Source organism: Vanellus vanellus (genome assembly GCF_965231255.1).
Source record: "Vanellus vanellus genome assembly, chromosome: 9".
NCBI lineage: Eukaryota > Metazoa > Chordata > Aves > Charadriiformes > Charadriidae > Vanellus > Vanellus vanellus.
In genome coordinates, this window is record NC_138914.1 from 4,498,480 (window position 1) to 4,512,909 (window position 14,430).

A 14,430-nucleotide genomic window follows, 5' to 3' on the forward strand; every position below is an offset into this window, starting at 1 on the left:
TTTTTACTTCCAGTTTAGAGAGACCAGCAGATGTGTAACCTGCAGATACTGGCACATTCTAGAAACATAAAAATTTGTTTTTCCAAAGAGCTACTCATTTCTATTTATTACTATAAACTACAGAGCTCTTTCATACCAATATCTGACAGATACCTCGGAATGCAACAAAGGTGATAATTCAAATCCTGTATGTTGGGAATCTACAAGTACTCACATTAAAACCGGGGGGGAAACGGTCCATATAAATTCTTTGTTACAATTTTTTCTCTCCTCCAAAAAATATGCTAAAGCGAAAGTCCTTTCCATTTCAATGTTACAATAATTATACCTTCCTCTTCATCTGAACTGTCAATTTTTGCAAGAGTTTAACAATAGCTATTAAAGCAGCTTCAGAGATTAAGTAATTTTACAGTTAGTGAAGGACTCACAAAACTACCTTTTGATGCAAGAACACCAAACTGCCCCAAAAGTTCTTCATTAAAAAAAAAAAAACACAAACCAAACGAAACTGCATACGATCATTACTAATTGTTCCTTATGATCATAGCGGATGCCATAATCTCAGGTGCGGAGACTGTGGTTCTGCTCTGCACTAGGGTTTTGCTTTTCAGGCTGGAAGCTGAGCAGCCAGCCCTGCAATCTCATCAGCCCCACTGCTTCATCTTCTGACAATCAACTACGTTCTTCCTTAGCAGAGCTACTATTTCCCGTCTTTCAATGTAGGTAGTAGAAATCAGGAAAATCACTTGCCTAAGATCAATATAATTAAAAAGGGTTATGTGGCAATGTCTTTCTAACATGGTCTGTTTATAAAGCGACAGTTTTGAATAACGATTGTAGACAAGAATTAACACTCTGAATGAAACATAAGGAGAAATTCATTCTATCAGTCAGCAGTTCAAACTCCTTAGATCCGAGAGGCATCTACACAACCGCAGTCTTAAAACTCTGCCTACCCGACAAGATGTGTTCCATCAAATAAGTATTCCTGGGGTTTTCATAGTTCAAGGACTATAAACAAGAAAGATGCACTATACTTTCACCCAAGTCGCTTTTTTGACATTCTAGTCCAGAGTACCTAAGAAGGAATGTACTTACCTTCTGCCAGGCTGTACATCTTAACAGAACAGAAAAAAAAAGTAAGAGACAAGGAATTAAATAAAGCCCTCTGTGCTCAGAATAGAAGGGAAGATGCTATTTCTTTATGGGTTTTTTGACTTGGAAGAAATTTTCTTTATAGTAATTTTGTTTTCCTTCTACTTTTACCGTGCTTTATTCATAGTACATAGGGTGATGTAAAGGAATAGTTCAAATAAACGACTGTTCAAAAGCAAACTAAAGAAAACCGGGGTGGAGGAGACAACTAAGAATGTAGAAAACTACCGTACTACTTAAAAGCACCTGCGTATTTTAGGCTACTATAAACGGATGCTAAAAGCCAACTTCGGAAACATAGCTTGGCTACCTGGCAGGATTCGTCAAATTAACAAGCAAAGATACAGAAAGCATCCTTGATTTGTCTGTTTACCTGCATGCGCGTTTTCAACTTCTTACATATCCCGCATCAATGTATCTGAAAAATGTGAGTCAATTGCTTTAGACATGGGTCAAATAAAGCCAGCTCATCCTACTGGATCTTGTCCGAGTTGTTCCCACAGTTTCCAGAGTGCTCAGGATCAGGGCCAGACTTATGATGGGAGTCCACTCAACGACTCTTAAGCAATACATTTGCAAGCACAGCAGGTGGAACTTACATTATTAAATCAGGTATCTTTTCAACTGCTACTTCTGACCCGAGTGATTGTCCTCACTATTGCTAATTAACCATGTCAACATCGTGGAATACTTCTCTGTCTTAATTCACAAACGTACTGAGAGTCTACCTACGATGCAGTGGGCAAGCTTATTGTACAGCAAAAACTGTCACACTGTGCAACAGCTCTCATTTCTCCCAACAATAAACAGTTCTTTTCCTTCAGCATCCTCCCTGTTTGATGCAGAGCAAAGCCAGGGAAATTGGCGTTCAAGGTCTTTAAGTATTATTTGTTGAAGTCTACCTATCATTCACATGACAAAACTAATGCAAACACGTTAATGAACAGAAACGTGAAATTGAATCTACAGACTGTTGATTCTTCTCATATTTTGTCTGTTTTGCTTATGATAGAGAATGTGACGCATCATTATCTGTTTACCACATCGTGTTTATATTTAAAATGTCCCGGGGAAAAAAAATACCATTTTTCTTTAAAACTTCCTGCTAACTTCAAGCTTTCCTTCTTAAAAACAAATCCTTACCTAAAAGTTGAAGTCACGTATCTAATTTCACGAGGGTAACTATAACAGCTCGTTTATACTGAATCAATTATTCAAAATGTTAATTTTGTTATTGCTTGGAGAGAAAACACAGGTAGCGAATTCTCAGGTTGTCACGATAAGAGAAGACTGACTTCTCAGATAACCAGCCTCTCCAATTTCCAGGCTGCCATAAGAGGATTTTATGTAAACTCACAAAATAGCTTCCAAGTTAGGAGGAGGGACCCAAGGAGACTGCTATTTATTTAAGAAACATCAAACTAAAGAGCACAAACACGCTTTAAATTCTGTAGCTGGTGCACAAGATGAGAAAGAAAGCCGAAAACTCCATTTTTCTGCTCCATAGTTATTTTAATTGTAGAAAATTTCTCTCTTTTATTCCTTCCTTACAAATACATGTAAAAGGTACGTGAATTCCACTCCCTGACTTGACACTGGCTCATTGTTTGCCTCGCAGAAAGTGACTTAATAACTATTTTGCTTCTGAAAGATGTTTATTACCTAATTTTTTTAAAACATATGAGTTCACTCAAACTTTCCAGAACACAAGGAAGTTTAAGGAACACAAAACCAAAAAAAAAAAGCTTTTTTTTTTTCCTTTGTGAACAGCAATTTTCTTCAAGTGCATGTACACACAGGCATTCTTACACGTACAGAGAGAGCATATGCCTTGAAATAGAAGAGAAATACCAGCTACTAATTCTCAACTTCCCCACTGCTCTTCGCAAGCCCGAAGAGTCTGTCCGACATTTTCTGAGCGCTAAACCAGCCACTGCATTAAATGACACCTTAGACATAGCTAAACTCATGCTTTCAATCACATTACTGTAGTTTGCCCCTTGCCTAAAATTTCAGTCTTGACACTGTAGTCCTGATACTACAAACCTGAATGCCTCCACTCCTTTAACTACTCTGAAGGTCCTAGAGTGAGTTGACTTTGGAAAAGATAAACGCTTTTAAAAGACCTTAATTTTTCTGTGAGATGGTCTTTTGATGACCTAGATGCATAATTTTAAGCATGCCTTCTTCACTTTCTAACAAGCAATGGGGAACTCATTAGCATACAATTGGCCAAACTGTTATGAAATTATAGAATCACAGAATCATAGAATCGTCTAGGTCTAGGGACCTTCAGATCATCAAGTCCAACCATCAACCTAACACTGCCAAAACCACCTAAAACAGGGTGTATGCTCTTACCATAAATTACCAATAATCAAGATCTCCACACCAAAAATATAAAACACACTATTATGTTGTTACACATATGTGTGATGAAGATACGAATGGGCTGAGGGCTTTCAAAAGCCAACTTTATAATCAGAACGGGCATTTATGACAATAGATGATCAGCTTCTCCCAATGAAAAGCATCACACTGGTTTATCATATATCAATATTAAAATACCTGCAAGCTATATCCTGGAAAGTTTCCGAGTAACTCTATAGCAAAAGAAAAATACACAGACTATCAAGGCTATGTACTTTGCTGTACCACCAAACCAAATCTCTGAAGTTCAGTAGCGCAAACTACACGTTAAACTTCACATGTGCCCTAGCTGCTTACTCTTGACCATTGTTTATTCATACGAGCAACACGTGGACGGGGAGGGAAGCAATCAAAAGTTAAATCTTCTATAGTTATTCTATACATGGTACAAAAGTCATCTGAATATAAATCCTTTCAATAATCCATTTTAAAAAATCCCAACACCCATACCTTTCTTTCACTTCTATCAATTTCAAAGAAAATTAGAAGTTTCTTTTAAAGAACTGAACATGTAAATGAATGAACAAGCTTGCACCCAGAGAAAAGACTGTATTGTTGTATTCAAAGTAGGTCAACTAGGGCAAAAGAATAAACCAAAGAATTTATAAAAGCAAGCTGCTTTTACAATGAATTTTTTTCAAGCAGAGCCTTAATATGAGAAATGCGTATCCTGTTTTATATCCTTAGTATTATCACAATCTCTGACAGCCGTGCCTTAATGGTAATACTGTTCGTTCTTTTTAATATCTAGTATTTCTTTTTCACAACAGCTATGAGGAGTGACGGTAATCTGCTCTCCTTGCTCCCCAAGAGAAGAACCACCCGAGCACCTTCCTCCAGCCCTCATTAGACAGTATCATTCCAGACAGGTGTTCCCCTTCTATGCTAATATACCAAGCTGTTCACAATACATTAAAAGTGTACCGCAGTTCTTTTCAGCTCACGCCAAATTATCTCCTGGCATCAAATACAGCGTGGCTCTTGACTACGTACCTGTATGAAAATCCTTGCTCAGTAAAACAAAGCAAGAGATAAAAATATATATGGTAGATGCTAGGCAATTGCTAGGATTTCCTGACTTAGGGAGTTTCACTAGGGTAAAGGAGAACCTTGCTGAAGGGCCGTCTACGCTTCTCTTATTTAGGCCGACACAGAGCAACACATTTATACCGAAGTGAATCTCGGCACCTTGCAGTACGCACCGCCGTAGGTCAATGAATTACTGTGTACCAGCTGAACCACTACCACGACCACATTTTATTCTGTATCTGCTGCAACAAGTTAGGAAGAATCTACTTTTAGACACTTGTTTTGTTGGATTGGCGGGTTTTTTTGGTTGATTGGTTGGTGGGTGGGTTGGTTGGTTGGGTTTTTTGTTTTAAATTGAGATCATTCTCGTGCAAAGTCATCTGTCACTACCTTTAATAACAGCTGCCCAAAGCTGACGATGAATGAAATATGGATAATATTATTACTACAGGTAATCATGTATATATTACCTCTCTAAGCAGAACATCAATAAGCACATACAGTTAATACCATGTGCAGTTATGCCAGCATTTAGTATGTATTTGTTGAAGGATGAAGCTATGACAAAAGATTCCTTTCAACGTAGGTTAGCAAAACTGAATTCATTTTTGCACCACTAGGTACGCTGAAGTTGCTGGACAAAATAAAAACACACAAAGAAAGAAAAAGTAACTTTTTTTTTTTCTTTCATCAGCTAGATGCAATCAATCAGGCGTTGGAAAAGGAATGAAAAAAATAAATCTCTGTCATACACCCCAGCATATTAATGAAAAATTGCAGGTGAATACAGTCCTCAACTTTCAAGAGGCAAAAATCTTACCTTTTTAACTGTCACACCATCCTTTGGAGTTTGCTTTGTTGACAGATTGTACCCAATCATCTGTTTAGCAAGCTGTTCAACAGTCTTAGGGCTACAAAGGAAAAAGGTTATTTTATTGAAAGATATTAAAAGAAACAGTCACACAACTATTGTAAACAGCTTAAATATTACAAAAGAAGCAATTAATTTATGCTTTTTCAACTTTAAAGACTTACTCTTTAGTTAGATGAACTCCTCCTTTCAATCCGCTATTGAAAATACCTTTTCCTCTTCCTCCAGCCAGAATCTGTGCCTTCAGAACAATTTCCTTTGCCTCTGTAAGAGAAAAACACATCGCTATTCTATCCTGTGCCATTTATCGAGCTTGTTAGTGTAAGTTTAAAAAGCCTTTCCAGGTTAGACTCTTTATAAAAGCAACAAGAAGTTGTTCATAACTAATGAGCAATAAAACAAGAGTCAATTCAGCATTTTTATAAAGCAACCTTGCAAAAAAGAATTGTTCAAGGAAGTTAAAGGAAAATAGACACTACTTGTTAGCTGGATAAACAGGTCGTCATTTAGCTCAACCCCATGCTATTAACGCTGCATGGCCTGCACAACAGACTCTATAACCAGCACACAGTTCGACAGCTTACACTCTCACAGTTTTTAAAAGATTAATCAGATCATATTTTGTCTTGAACACACAACAAAGAAATGCTCATCTAGGAAAGCAAATTCCATTCCTCGCTCGGAACACGTGTAAGCAAAGCTACGGATGTGGTCGGAGAAGAAGAAATCCCCATCTCCAAAGGGCGGTAAGTGTAGAGCAAGGGCCGTAGCTGTGAGAACATGTTCAGCTGTTGGGGAGGCATCACTTGAATCTTGGGCAATGCGAGTGCAACAGTCTTAGTAAGAAGAAAATGCAGCAAGAGACAGGACAAAAGGAATTGCACAAGGACCTGCGTTCCAAACAGAAGTCATCCTGACACGCTTACAGAATAAAACATGGGGGGGGAACGGAGAAAAGAAAAAACCCAACCAAACAAAACCATCCCTCGTGATCTCTGCAGCCTCATGGACCACAGCAGCTCCTTGAACCACAGGGACCTGCCGGGCGCCTGTAAGATGTTCATTAATACTGACTACTGCCACTTTGCACATGTATCATAATCCTGCCAGGTACTTTGCAAAGTCTGAGATCCTAATATTAACATATCATTAAGCGCTGCCTAGAAAAGGCTAACATTGCTATCCTTTTGTGACTGAGTCAATTCCCTCTGAAGTCTGTGGAAATCTCACTACATTTGGATTAGGTCACACCTTGAATCTCAATACTCTATGCAAATATGCAGGAAAACATAAGAATGTGTTGTTAAACTGTCCGATTTACTGTTTAAGTGGCACAGAGGATATGGATACTTTCATTCGAACAAGCACAGGCTTTCTAGGCTCATGTTACATAAAAATATTAAAGAGATTCTTAAACGTAAGTTTGGAGGTGTGGCATTTTTTGGTGCCGACCGGCTTGTGACACAGCATCATTTCAAAGTTCCAGTATAATAGATTTCAGCAACTAGAAAAAAAGTTGGGTCTTCGGATAGAATAAATATTATGAAATACATATTCTATTCCCTGTATTAAGCCAGAAACAATTTTCAATATAGCTATTGGCAGTACTGTACTAAGAGATGCCTGATTTCCAAGCTTCTCGAGGCAAAATCCCTCCACATGTTTATCCATTTGGTAACATTTGACATACTTCATTCCGAACCTTAAAAGCACTCTCCTTGAAAATACTTCATGCATTCCAATATATTCATGTTCTGGGCTCCCTATTATTCATGCCACTGCAAGGCAGATAACAAGGAAATTTAAATGCAACAAAAAAATTTTGTATCAAGTGTTTCCTAAGCACACAAATTATTAAGATGAATTAAAACTATAAATCACTTTCCAACCTGCAGCAGCAAACTAAAATCGCAATAGCTGCTGTGATAAAGAATCTGATATAGTATTGTTAATAGATGCTGCATTCAATTAGATCGGGTCTAGGTGCCAACCATCCCGACCACGTGAGTTCTGACTGTCAGTGATACGCGATATCAACGATGTGAGTGATGATTACCCTCACTCCTAACCAGCACGTTGCAGGAGTACTGATTATCTTCATTTGGCTACAAGAAATGGAGTTAGAGAAAGGAATTAACGTGTACATTTTTATAATCCACTAGAGGACTATCAAGGCAATACAATAACTTCAGAAAAACATCTATCAAAACCATAAACAAACACACTAGAAAGCAAGCATAACCATGTAAAGATTAGACCTGAAGAACTAATCAATATAGCAGCTCAGCAGAGCACATTACAGCAGGTTCTTCTTGCCTTGGGGGAAACCAACAGGAAGCAATTTAATTCAACAGTTATTTGCCCAAGCTCTGTAAAATGAAGTAAACCAGCCAGATCTTATTTTACAGTAACTAGGCTTCATCATTCAGCACTTAGCAAGTTGATTCACTACTTAACATCACCGTTTTATTTAAAGCCAATTTCTAGAAACGCTCACACAAAGTTTTTATGCGATCTCCTGCCTGAACTCCCAAATTATGTTATGAAAGACTGCCCCAAAAGGAAAATGTGGTTTTAGCTGGCCTTCACTTGTAGGGACTAATAAAAATAAAAAACCCAAAAACTAAAAAACAGTACGTGAAGTCAGTATTAAACCCATTAAAAACAAAAAGCTGTAATTAATTTCCATTAGCAGCCTTCCAAACTGCTGTAGTAACACTGGGAAAATAGTGAAGCAGAGCTGTGTAATCATAAATACTGGATTTGAAGAGAATCCAGCACAAGCAACGTGTCTTTACACCACCATGAAGCATAGTACAGTACTTTCAACAGCACTGCGTTTGGTAACTAAGGCTTCGATGAACTTCTGTTTATGTCCGTTGACTGACAAGCCTTTGTGTAAATTAAAAAAAAATCCCCAAACCCAAAAAACAAACCCAAACAACAAAATAGACTGCTTAAGTGCGCATAGATTTATTTATTTTTTTTGTCACAGATTTAAAACAAAACAAAAAGAGACTGCTTTTAAGTGTCACTAATTTAGCAGCAAATAGCCGCAAACTGCTCCGTGCAGATTAATGATGCGTTTCTGGTACCAGCACATGTTCTTAACTAATCATAACCTGAATACATGAATATCTCAGACTTAACAGTTTATTCACTGGATCTCATATTTCATTTTTTACATTGTCCTACAGAAGAAGAGACACAAAAGTTTCCAGAGTCCTTTAAAGAAATGAAGCAAAATACAGCTTGTCTCCAAGCCAAATGCCAATAAATAAGCAAGAAAAGTCCACAGAGTTTAAAGTTTCACAACTGTAGCCGGGTCTAACTGCTTTTCTTAAAAAATAAATCTAACCACACAAGAAAAAAAGCCGTAAGTACTTTTCTTTTAAATAAATTCCGATGTTTCAGCAGAACAGAATATAACAGTCCGAGGGACGAGCGCCCGCTCCGTTGCATTCAGCAACGGGACCTCCTTCCCTTCGGTCAGCGCTGTGAATGCAAACGGCAGTGATACTGCAACCGCAATCGGCTCAGGTCTATAACGAAAGCCTATTTAAAATCAATAAAATCAGTCTTGCTTTTGGGAGCTATGATTACTCCGGTCCACCGGTACTGCTTGCAGCAAAAATGAACAGTTTGTTCTCAGCCCACTGCTGTGTATATTTAACTACTGAATTCTTGATCATGAAACTATATACGGAGAGCTGTAGTTGTGCTAGTGATACGGTATGCTAATTTATTACCTGTGAACAACTTGCCATTATCATTGATACAACTGCGCGATCGCAAATTAGGCGTGTTAACAATTACATTAGGATGTGCTGTAGCTTATCAAAAATAAACTACTGTAAAGAAGAGAGGATGTGAGACGGCGTGGTAGAAGGCCTCACTCTTGCCTTTTTGTGAACCAAAGATTTTCTATCAGAGTGTAGTCAGGAGTATTTTGGGAAGGCAGCCCAGACTGCAGAATTACAGCACTGGACTGGAAGGGAGGAGGTCTCACACGGAATCCTAATCACATTTCTGTCTCGCCATGCGGCTTTCCGCAGTTCGGCTTCTCTATCTGCCGGGGCCCTGGGCTGCATAGGGAAGAGTGTGGCCAGTCAGTCGAGGGAGGTCATTCTCCCCCTCTACTCTGCACTGGTGAGGCCACAACTGGAATACTGTGTCCAGTTTGGGCTCCCCAGTTCAAGAGGGACAGGGAACTGCTGGAGCGAGTCCAGCGAAGGGCAACTAAGATGATTGAGGGATTGGAGGATCTCCCTTATGAGGAAAGGCTGAGAGAACTGGGACTCTTTAGCCTGGAGAAGAGAAGGCTGAGGGGAGACCTTATGGCGGACAAGTATCTAAAGGGTGGGTTGAAGGAGGATGGAGCCAGGCTCTTTTCAATGGTTCCCAGTGACAGGACGAGGGGCAATGGGCACAAGTTAGTACACAGGAAGTTCCGTTCAAATATACGGAAACACTTCTTTACAGTTCGGGTGACAGAGCACTGGCACAGGCTGCCCAGGGAGGTGGGGGAGTCCCCTTCCCTGGAGATTTTCAAGACCCGCCTGGATGCAGTCCGGAGGGATGTGCTCCGGGCAATCCTGCTTTGGCAGGGGAGTGGAGCTGGGTGATCTCTAGAGGTCCCTTCCAACTCTGATAATTCTGCGCTTCCTTTAAAAATGCAGAACCCGACACGGTATTGCATCAGCGTGTTTCCACCCCAGTGTAGGGCACGCGATGGCAGAAGGGCCGACTCCAAGCCCGGGCAGCCCCGTAAGGACTGCAGCAGCGGCAGCAAAGCCTCACCGGAAAGTGCACCGCTCTCCCCTGTGACGAGCTTAGCGCAGGCCGCAAAACAGACTGAGGCAACCCGAGGTCACGGGAGCGGAGCAATGAAGACAAATCGAGGACAGGCCAAACCACCGTCTTACACAAGCACTGTCTCCTTACTGACCCAAACGTGAGCATGAACGCTGAGTTTACAAACACGAGAGCGGTTCCCACAGAGGCAGCAGGCGCTGACGAGACCCCTCCGTCCTTCAGTAGGTGCAGAAGGACCCCAGCCCAGTGTGGCTATGTTTATTATGTATATTAGCTAGTTTCAAGAACGCTGCTAGTCACCCTTCTTTACCTAACGTCAGTAAGAAGGGTGTGATGAGCAGAACTCTTGGAGCACATCCTCCTCCCCAAAGTCCCGAAAGAACTAGATGGGGTACCTGAATCTGCAACCGCCTCCCAGTTCTCCACCTCTGCAAAGAGGCAGAGGCCAACCTAAGGATGTATTTACCTGGTGAGACTCCTCTGAGGGACACAAGTCACTCTTATGCCTGGACATGTGCAACTCTAAGCTTCCCTTTGGCCCGGCAAGCTTTAGTCACCATCTTTTCCATGGCTGTGTAGAATATTACTCCACTAAGGGCTGGCTGGGACCCGCACTGCAGGACTGATTCCACCTCCCAGCCACCTATGCTGGACACCGATTTCCTAAAACACAGCGGTAAATTCAGTGTTTCCCTTCCCAAAGCAAGACTTTTCCCCCAGTCTGCTTTATAATTTAGCTTTCATAACGTGGGAGTTGAAGAAAACAAGACAGATATTACTGGCAATTTCTGACAGCAATTATACTTCATTTTGGATAGCACAATATATATTATAAAGACACCAATGAAACCCGGAATGCTGACAAGCCATTCCTGTTTCAGCTTCCTCACCAGCGTTGACGCAAAACCGCAAATGCTCAAGTGTCCTGTAAGGGTTCTACAGAACCTCTCCCAAACTGCAGCTCTGCAGCTCAGAGACTGTCTTCGAGAACATGGGGTTCCCATTACAAGCCCTGAAAGGGCCAAGTTTGGGTTGGTTTGTTTTTTTTTTTAACCTACACGATCCAACAGTAAGGAAACCTACTTCTTGGGGTCTCATCTGTTCTGTTCTATTGTTGTTGCTTGCTTCTTGTTTTAATGCTACCACTGTTACCACCTGAGTTTCCAGCTTCCCTTGGGGAAAGACTGGCTATAATTAATTTTCCAAATTTCAGCCATCCTGTTACACTGCTCAGGCAAGATCCTGTCAGGTGCTTATTACTTTTTAACAATACTCCTGTCCAGAGACACTCTGGTATACTTACTTCAGCACAAGAAAGAAGAGAGAAGAATAAAAGCTCTAAGGAAGATCATAATAAACAATACAATAACAAAAAAATGGTAATAAAGCCTAACTCCCAAATTGAACACTGAATCTTAAAGTTGCTGTAATAACTTTTCGCATTTGGGTCTCTTCGCACAAACTTGCTCTGAAATCTGAGACAGCTTTTCCCAAGGAGAGAGTATTGCTGCCACTTCCACTGCTCCCCATCTTCTGAGTACTCCGGGGACGCAGCGCCTGAGACAGTTCCCACACTCGGCCAACTCAGCAGACTGAGATGGGAAAAAGAAGCTGTCCACAAGACCATACCTCCCACATCTACAAAACCATCGGTGTGCTCAAAGGTCTTTAGAATGAAGTTAAACAATTGATTTTTCCCCCCCTTTAAATTTTAATTTAAACTCCCTTCGTCTGTTATTTTCATGCTTCTGCTCTGTAACACCAAAAAGAATTATGTTCTTACATGCCTAGTTTCTACAACCTTTGGTTTTCAGACTAGTTTAGAATTAAAGTTAAATAAATCATCCTTTTTATAACTCCATACTTTTGAATATATTGTATATTTATTGCTAGATTATAAGCCTCATTAAAATCTATAATGATAAATTAGTCAGTCTCTTGTTTCTGTCACTACTGTTATGAATTGCTTTCATAACCATTACTACACACTTCACCGGTGATAAAAATTTTAAAGCTAGATAAAATCAGCTAAGCTAAAGCTCACTCTTAATATTGTACTCTTAAACCTTCTCAGAGCAAAAGTAATCAAGTATTCACATGTCCTACATTTAAGTTAAACCTGATAAATCACTTATACAGCAAACAGAGCCTCACTAGATCCAGCAGCGTCACTACAATGCACAGAAAAATAAGCATATTAAGGCAGGGATGCAAAAAAAATAGTTCTTTTATTAAAATTCTTCATTGTATGTGTTTGTTTACAACTCCATGGGACATCTTATTTCTGATACTTTCCAGCCTTTAACAGTTTCTCTTTTCAACCTAAACTCTCATTATTTTTTATGTAGATTTCCTCTGTAACAGACAAAGAGTTTAGAAAAACTACAATTTGTCACATTCGCTTACAAATTCAAGAGGAGACGTGGTTTGAAAGCTCAGTCAGGAGGGGAACAAGTTCTTCATTTGGTGGAAAAGCACTGAAGTCTACTGACAAGCGAGCAAAAGCCTCCCCTGCCGGCTCCCAGGCAACATCCATTCTACGGGTACAACAGAGAAGGTCCCTCTCTGTAAGCTGCAATGTCAAACTGGCATCCTGCAGCACGCTGCGGAGCAAATACTGAACAAAATGCAAAAACTCATGCAAACCAATCCAGTGTTCTTCCGTCATTACACCCACCAGTTTCGTTCTCGCACGCTTTAGACTTTATAATATTCTCTATAACACACCCAAGTCAACATTATTTTTCTCCTCTTCTGATGATTTCACTTTAAGACTGTGAAAGCCAGCAAAGAATGCTTTTCCTTGGGTATTAGTTGTGATCCCTATTACCTGCCACCACCATGGAAGCTTCTCAGGAAAACCTACTATGCACTGAGAAATTTGGGCATGCAAAATCATGTGGTTTAGTAGACTTGGAATGTACCTGTTTTCCTTATAAATATAAAATACATGGATACATCAAAAGACTTGCTTTCTAAAACCAATGTCATTTAAAAATTTTACATTTTACCAGATTTTTCACACGTCATTTCTCTCCACCCTTCCCTCTTCCCTAAACTACAAAATAAAAAGTTATAGTGAAATGAATATACTGTCAGTTTTCTTTGCATCTTCACCTTTTAAAGCTTACGGGGATTTCAAGTTTTCCTTGCCAAATTACCCTGCAAACTTTTTTTTTTTTTTTTTTTAAATAAAACATATTTTAAAGTTAACATACTCAGGCAGTTCAACTGTGTCTTAAATTCTTGATTGAATACCATAACACCATTTGTTTTAATGCAATTCAGAGAACAGGTTTTACGCAATCTGTAGTGCTGAAGTCAAGCAGTCATTAAGAACAAACACCGTTCTCGCCCCTAGCTGCAACAATACACACACCTGTTTTCCTGGAACGCTTTCAAAATTTCATTCTTTGCGATTATGTGTAAGGCACAAAAGACAAAAAGTCTTCTTCTCCAACTGATTCTAATTCTTTTATCCATTATTGAACTGCAGAGATGATTTGGAAAAAACAACGTACTTAGTGTAGAAAATATAAAAACTGGGGAACATAATTTGTCATAATTCACTTTTAAGCATAAAAGAGTTGTTGTAGTAGAACATATTTTCAAACATGGAGCACAAAATAAGAAAACTAAGCGAGAAACTAGGGAATTCACATGGTAAAAAAGCACGTAAATATGCCGAGAGAGTAAAGACAACCGCAACGTTACCACCATTGCTTAAGAAGTGTTAACAAATTCATAATGCAGTACATGTGGCAGGTGAACCCCGTTCAGTTATGGACTTGATAATTAATCCTTTGCTGACCACCGTCTTTACATAGAAGCCTGCTATGCCCAGCAAGATCCTTAAAAAATAAGCATTAATATGGAGGGCGAAGCTCAAAGAAATTGGGAGCCCGTGACACAGTGGTGGCTGGGCACACCATCAGCAGCCTTTAAAAGCAGGAGAAAGAGGCCGCCCGCTAAAAGGGAGGCAGCTGAAGGTGGAGCAGCTTTAGACCCGATTTCTGCAAGTTTGCCGACAGCAGGGCAGGACCGAGGCCCTTCAAAGGGTTCCACCATCTCTCACTGCCTTGGAAATACCCGGACAAACTGAGCTGATGGCTTAACGTGTTCGTGCACCG

The 14,430-nt window shown here is 39.9% G+C and overlaps 1 protein-coding gene across 1 annotated transcript in view; it reads right to left on the reverse strand.

Annotated features, from left to right (window-relative positions):
- Positions 1-14,430, reverse strand: part of SUCLG2 (succinate-CoA ligase GDP-forming subunit beta) — a 140,583-nt gene that overhangs the window by 71,311 nt on the left and 54,842 nt on the right. Inside the window, exons 3-4 of the mRNA XM_082487480.1 lie at positions 5,650-5,749; positions 5,435-5,525 (exon numbers count right to left, since the gene is read on the reverse strand). Of these exons, the coding sequence (XP_082343606.1) occupies positions 5,435-5,525; positions 5,650-5,749 (191 nt within the window). The remainder of the gene's footprint in view (positions 1-5,434; positions 5,526-5,649; positions 5,750-14,430) is intronic.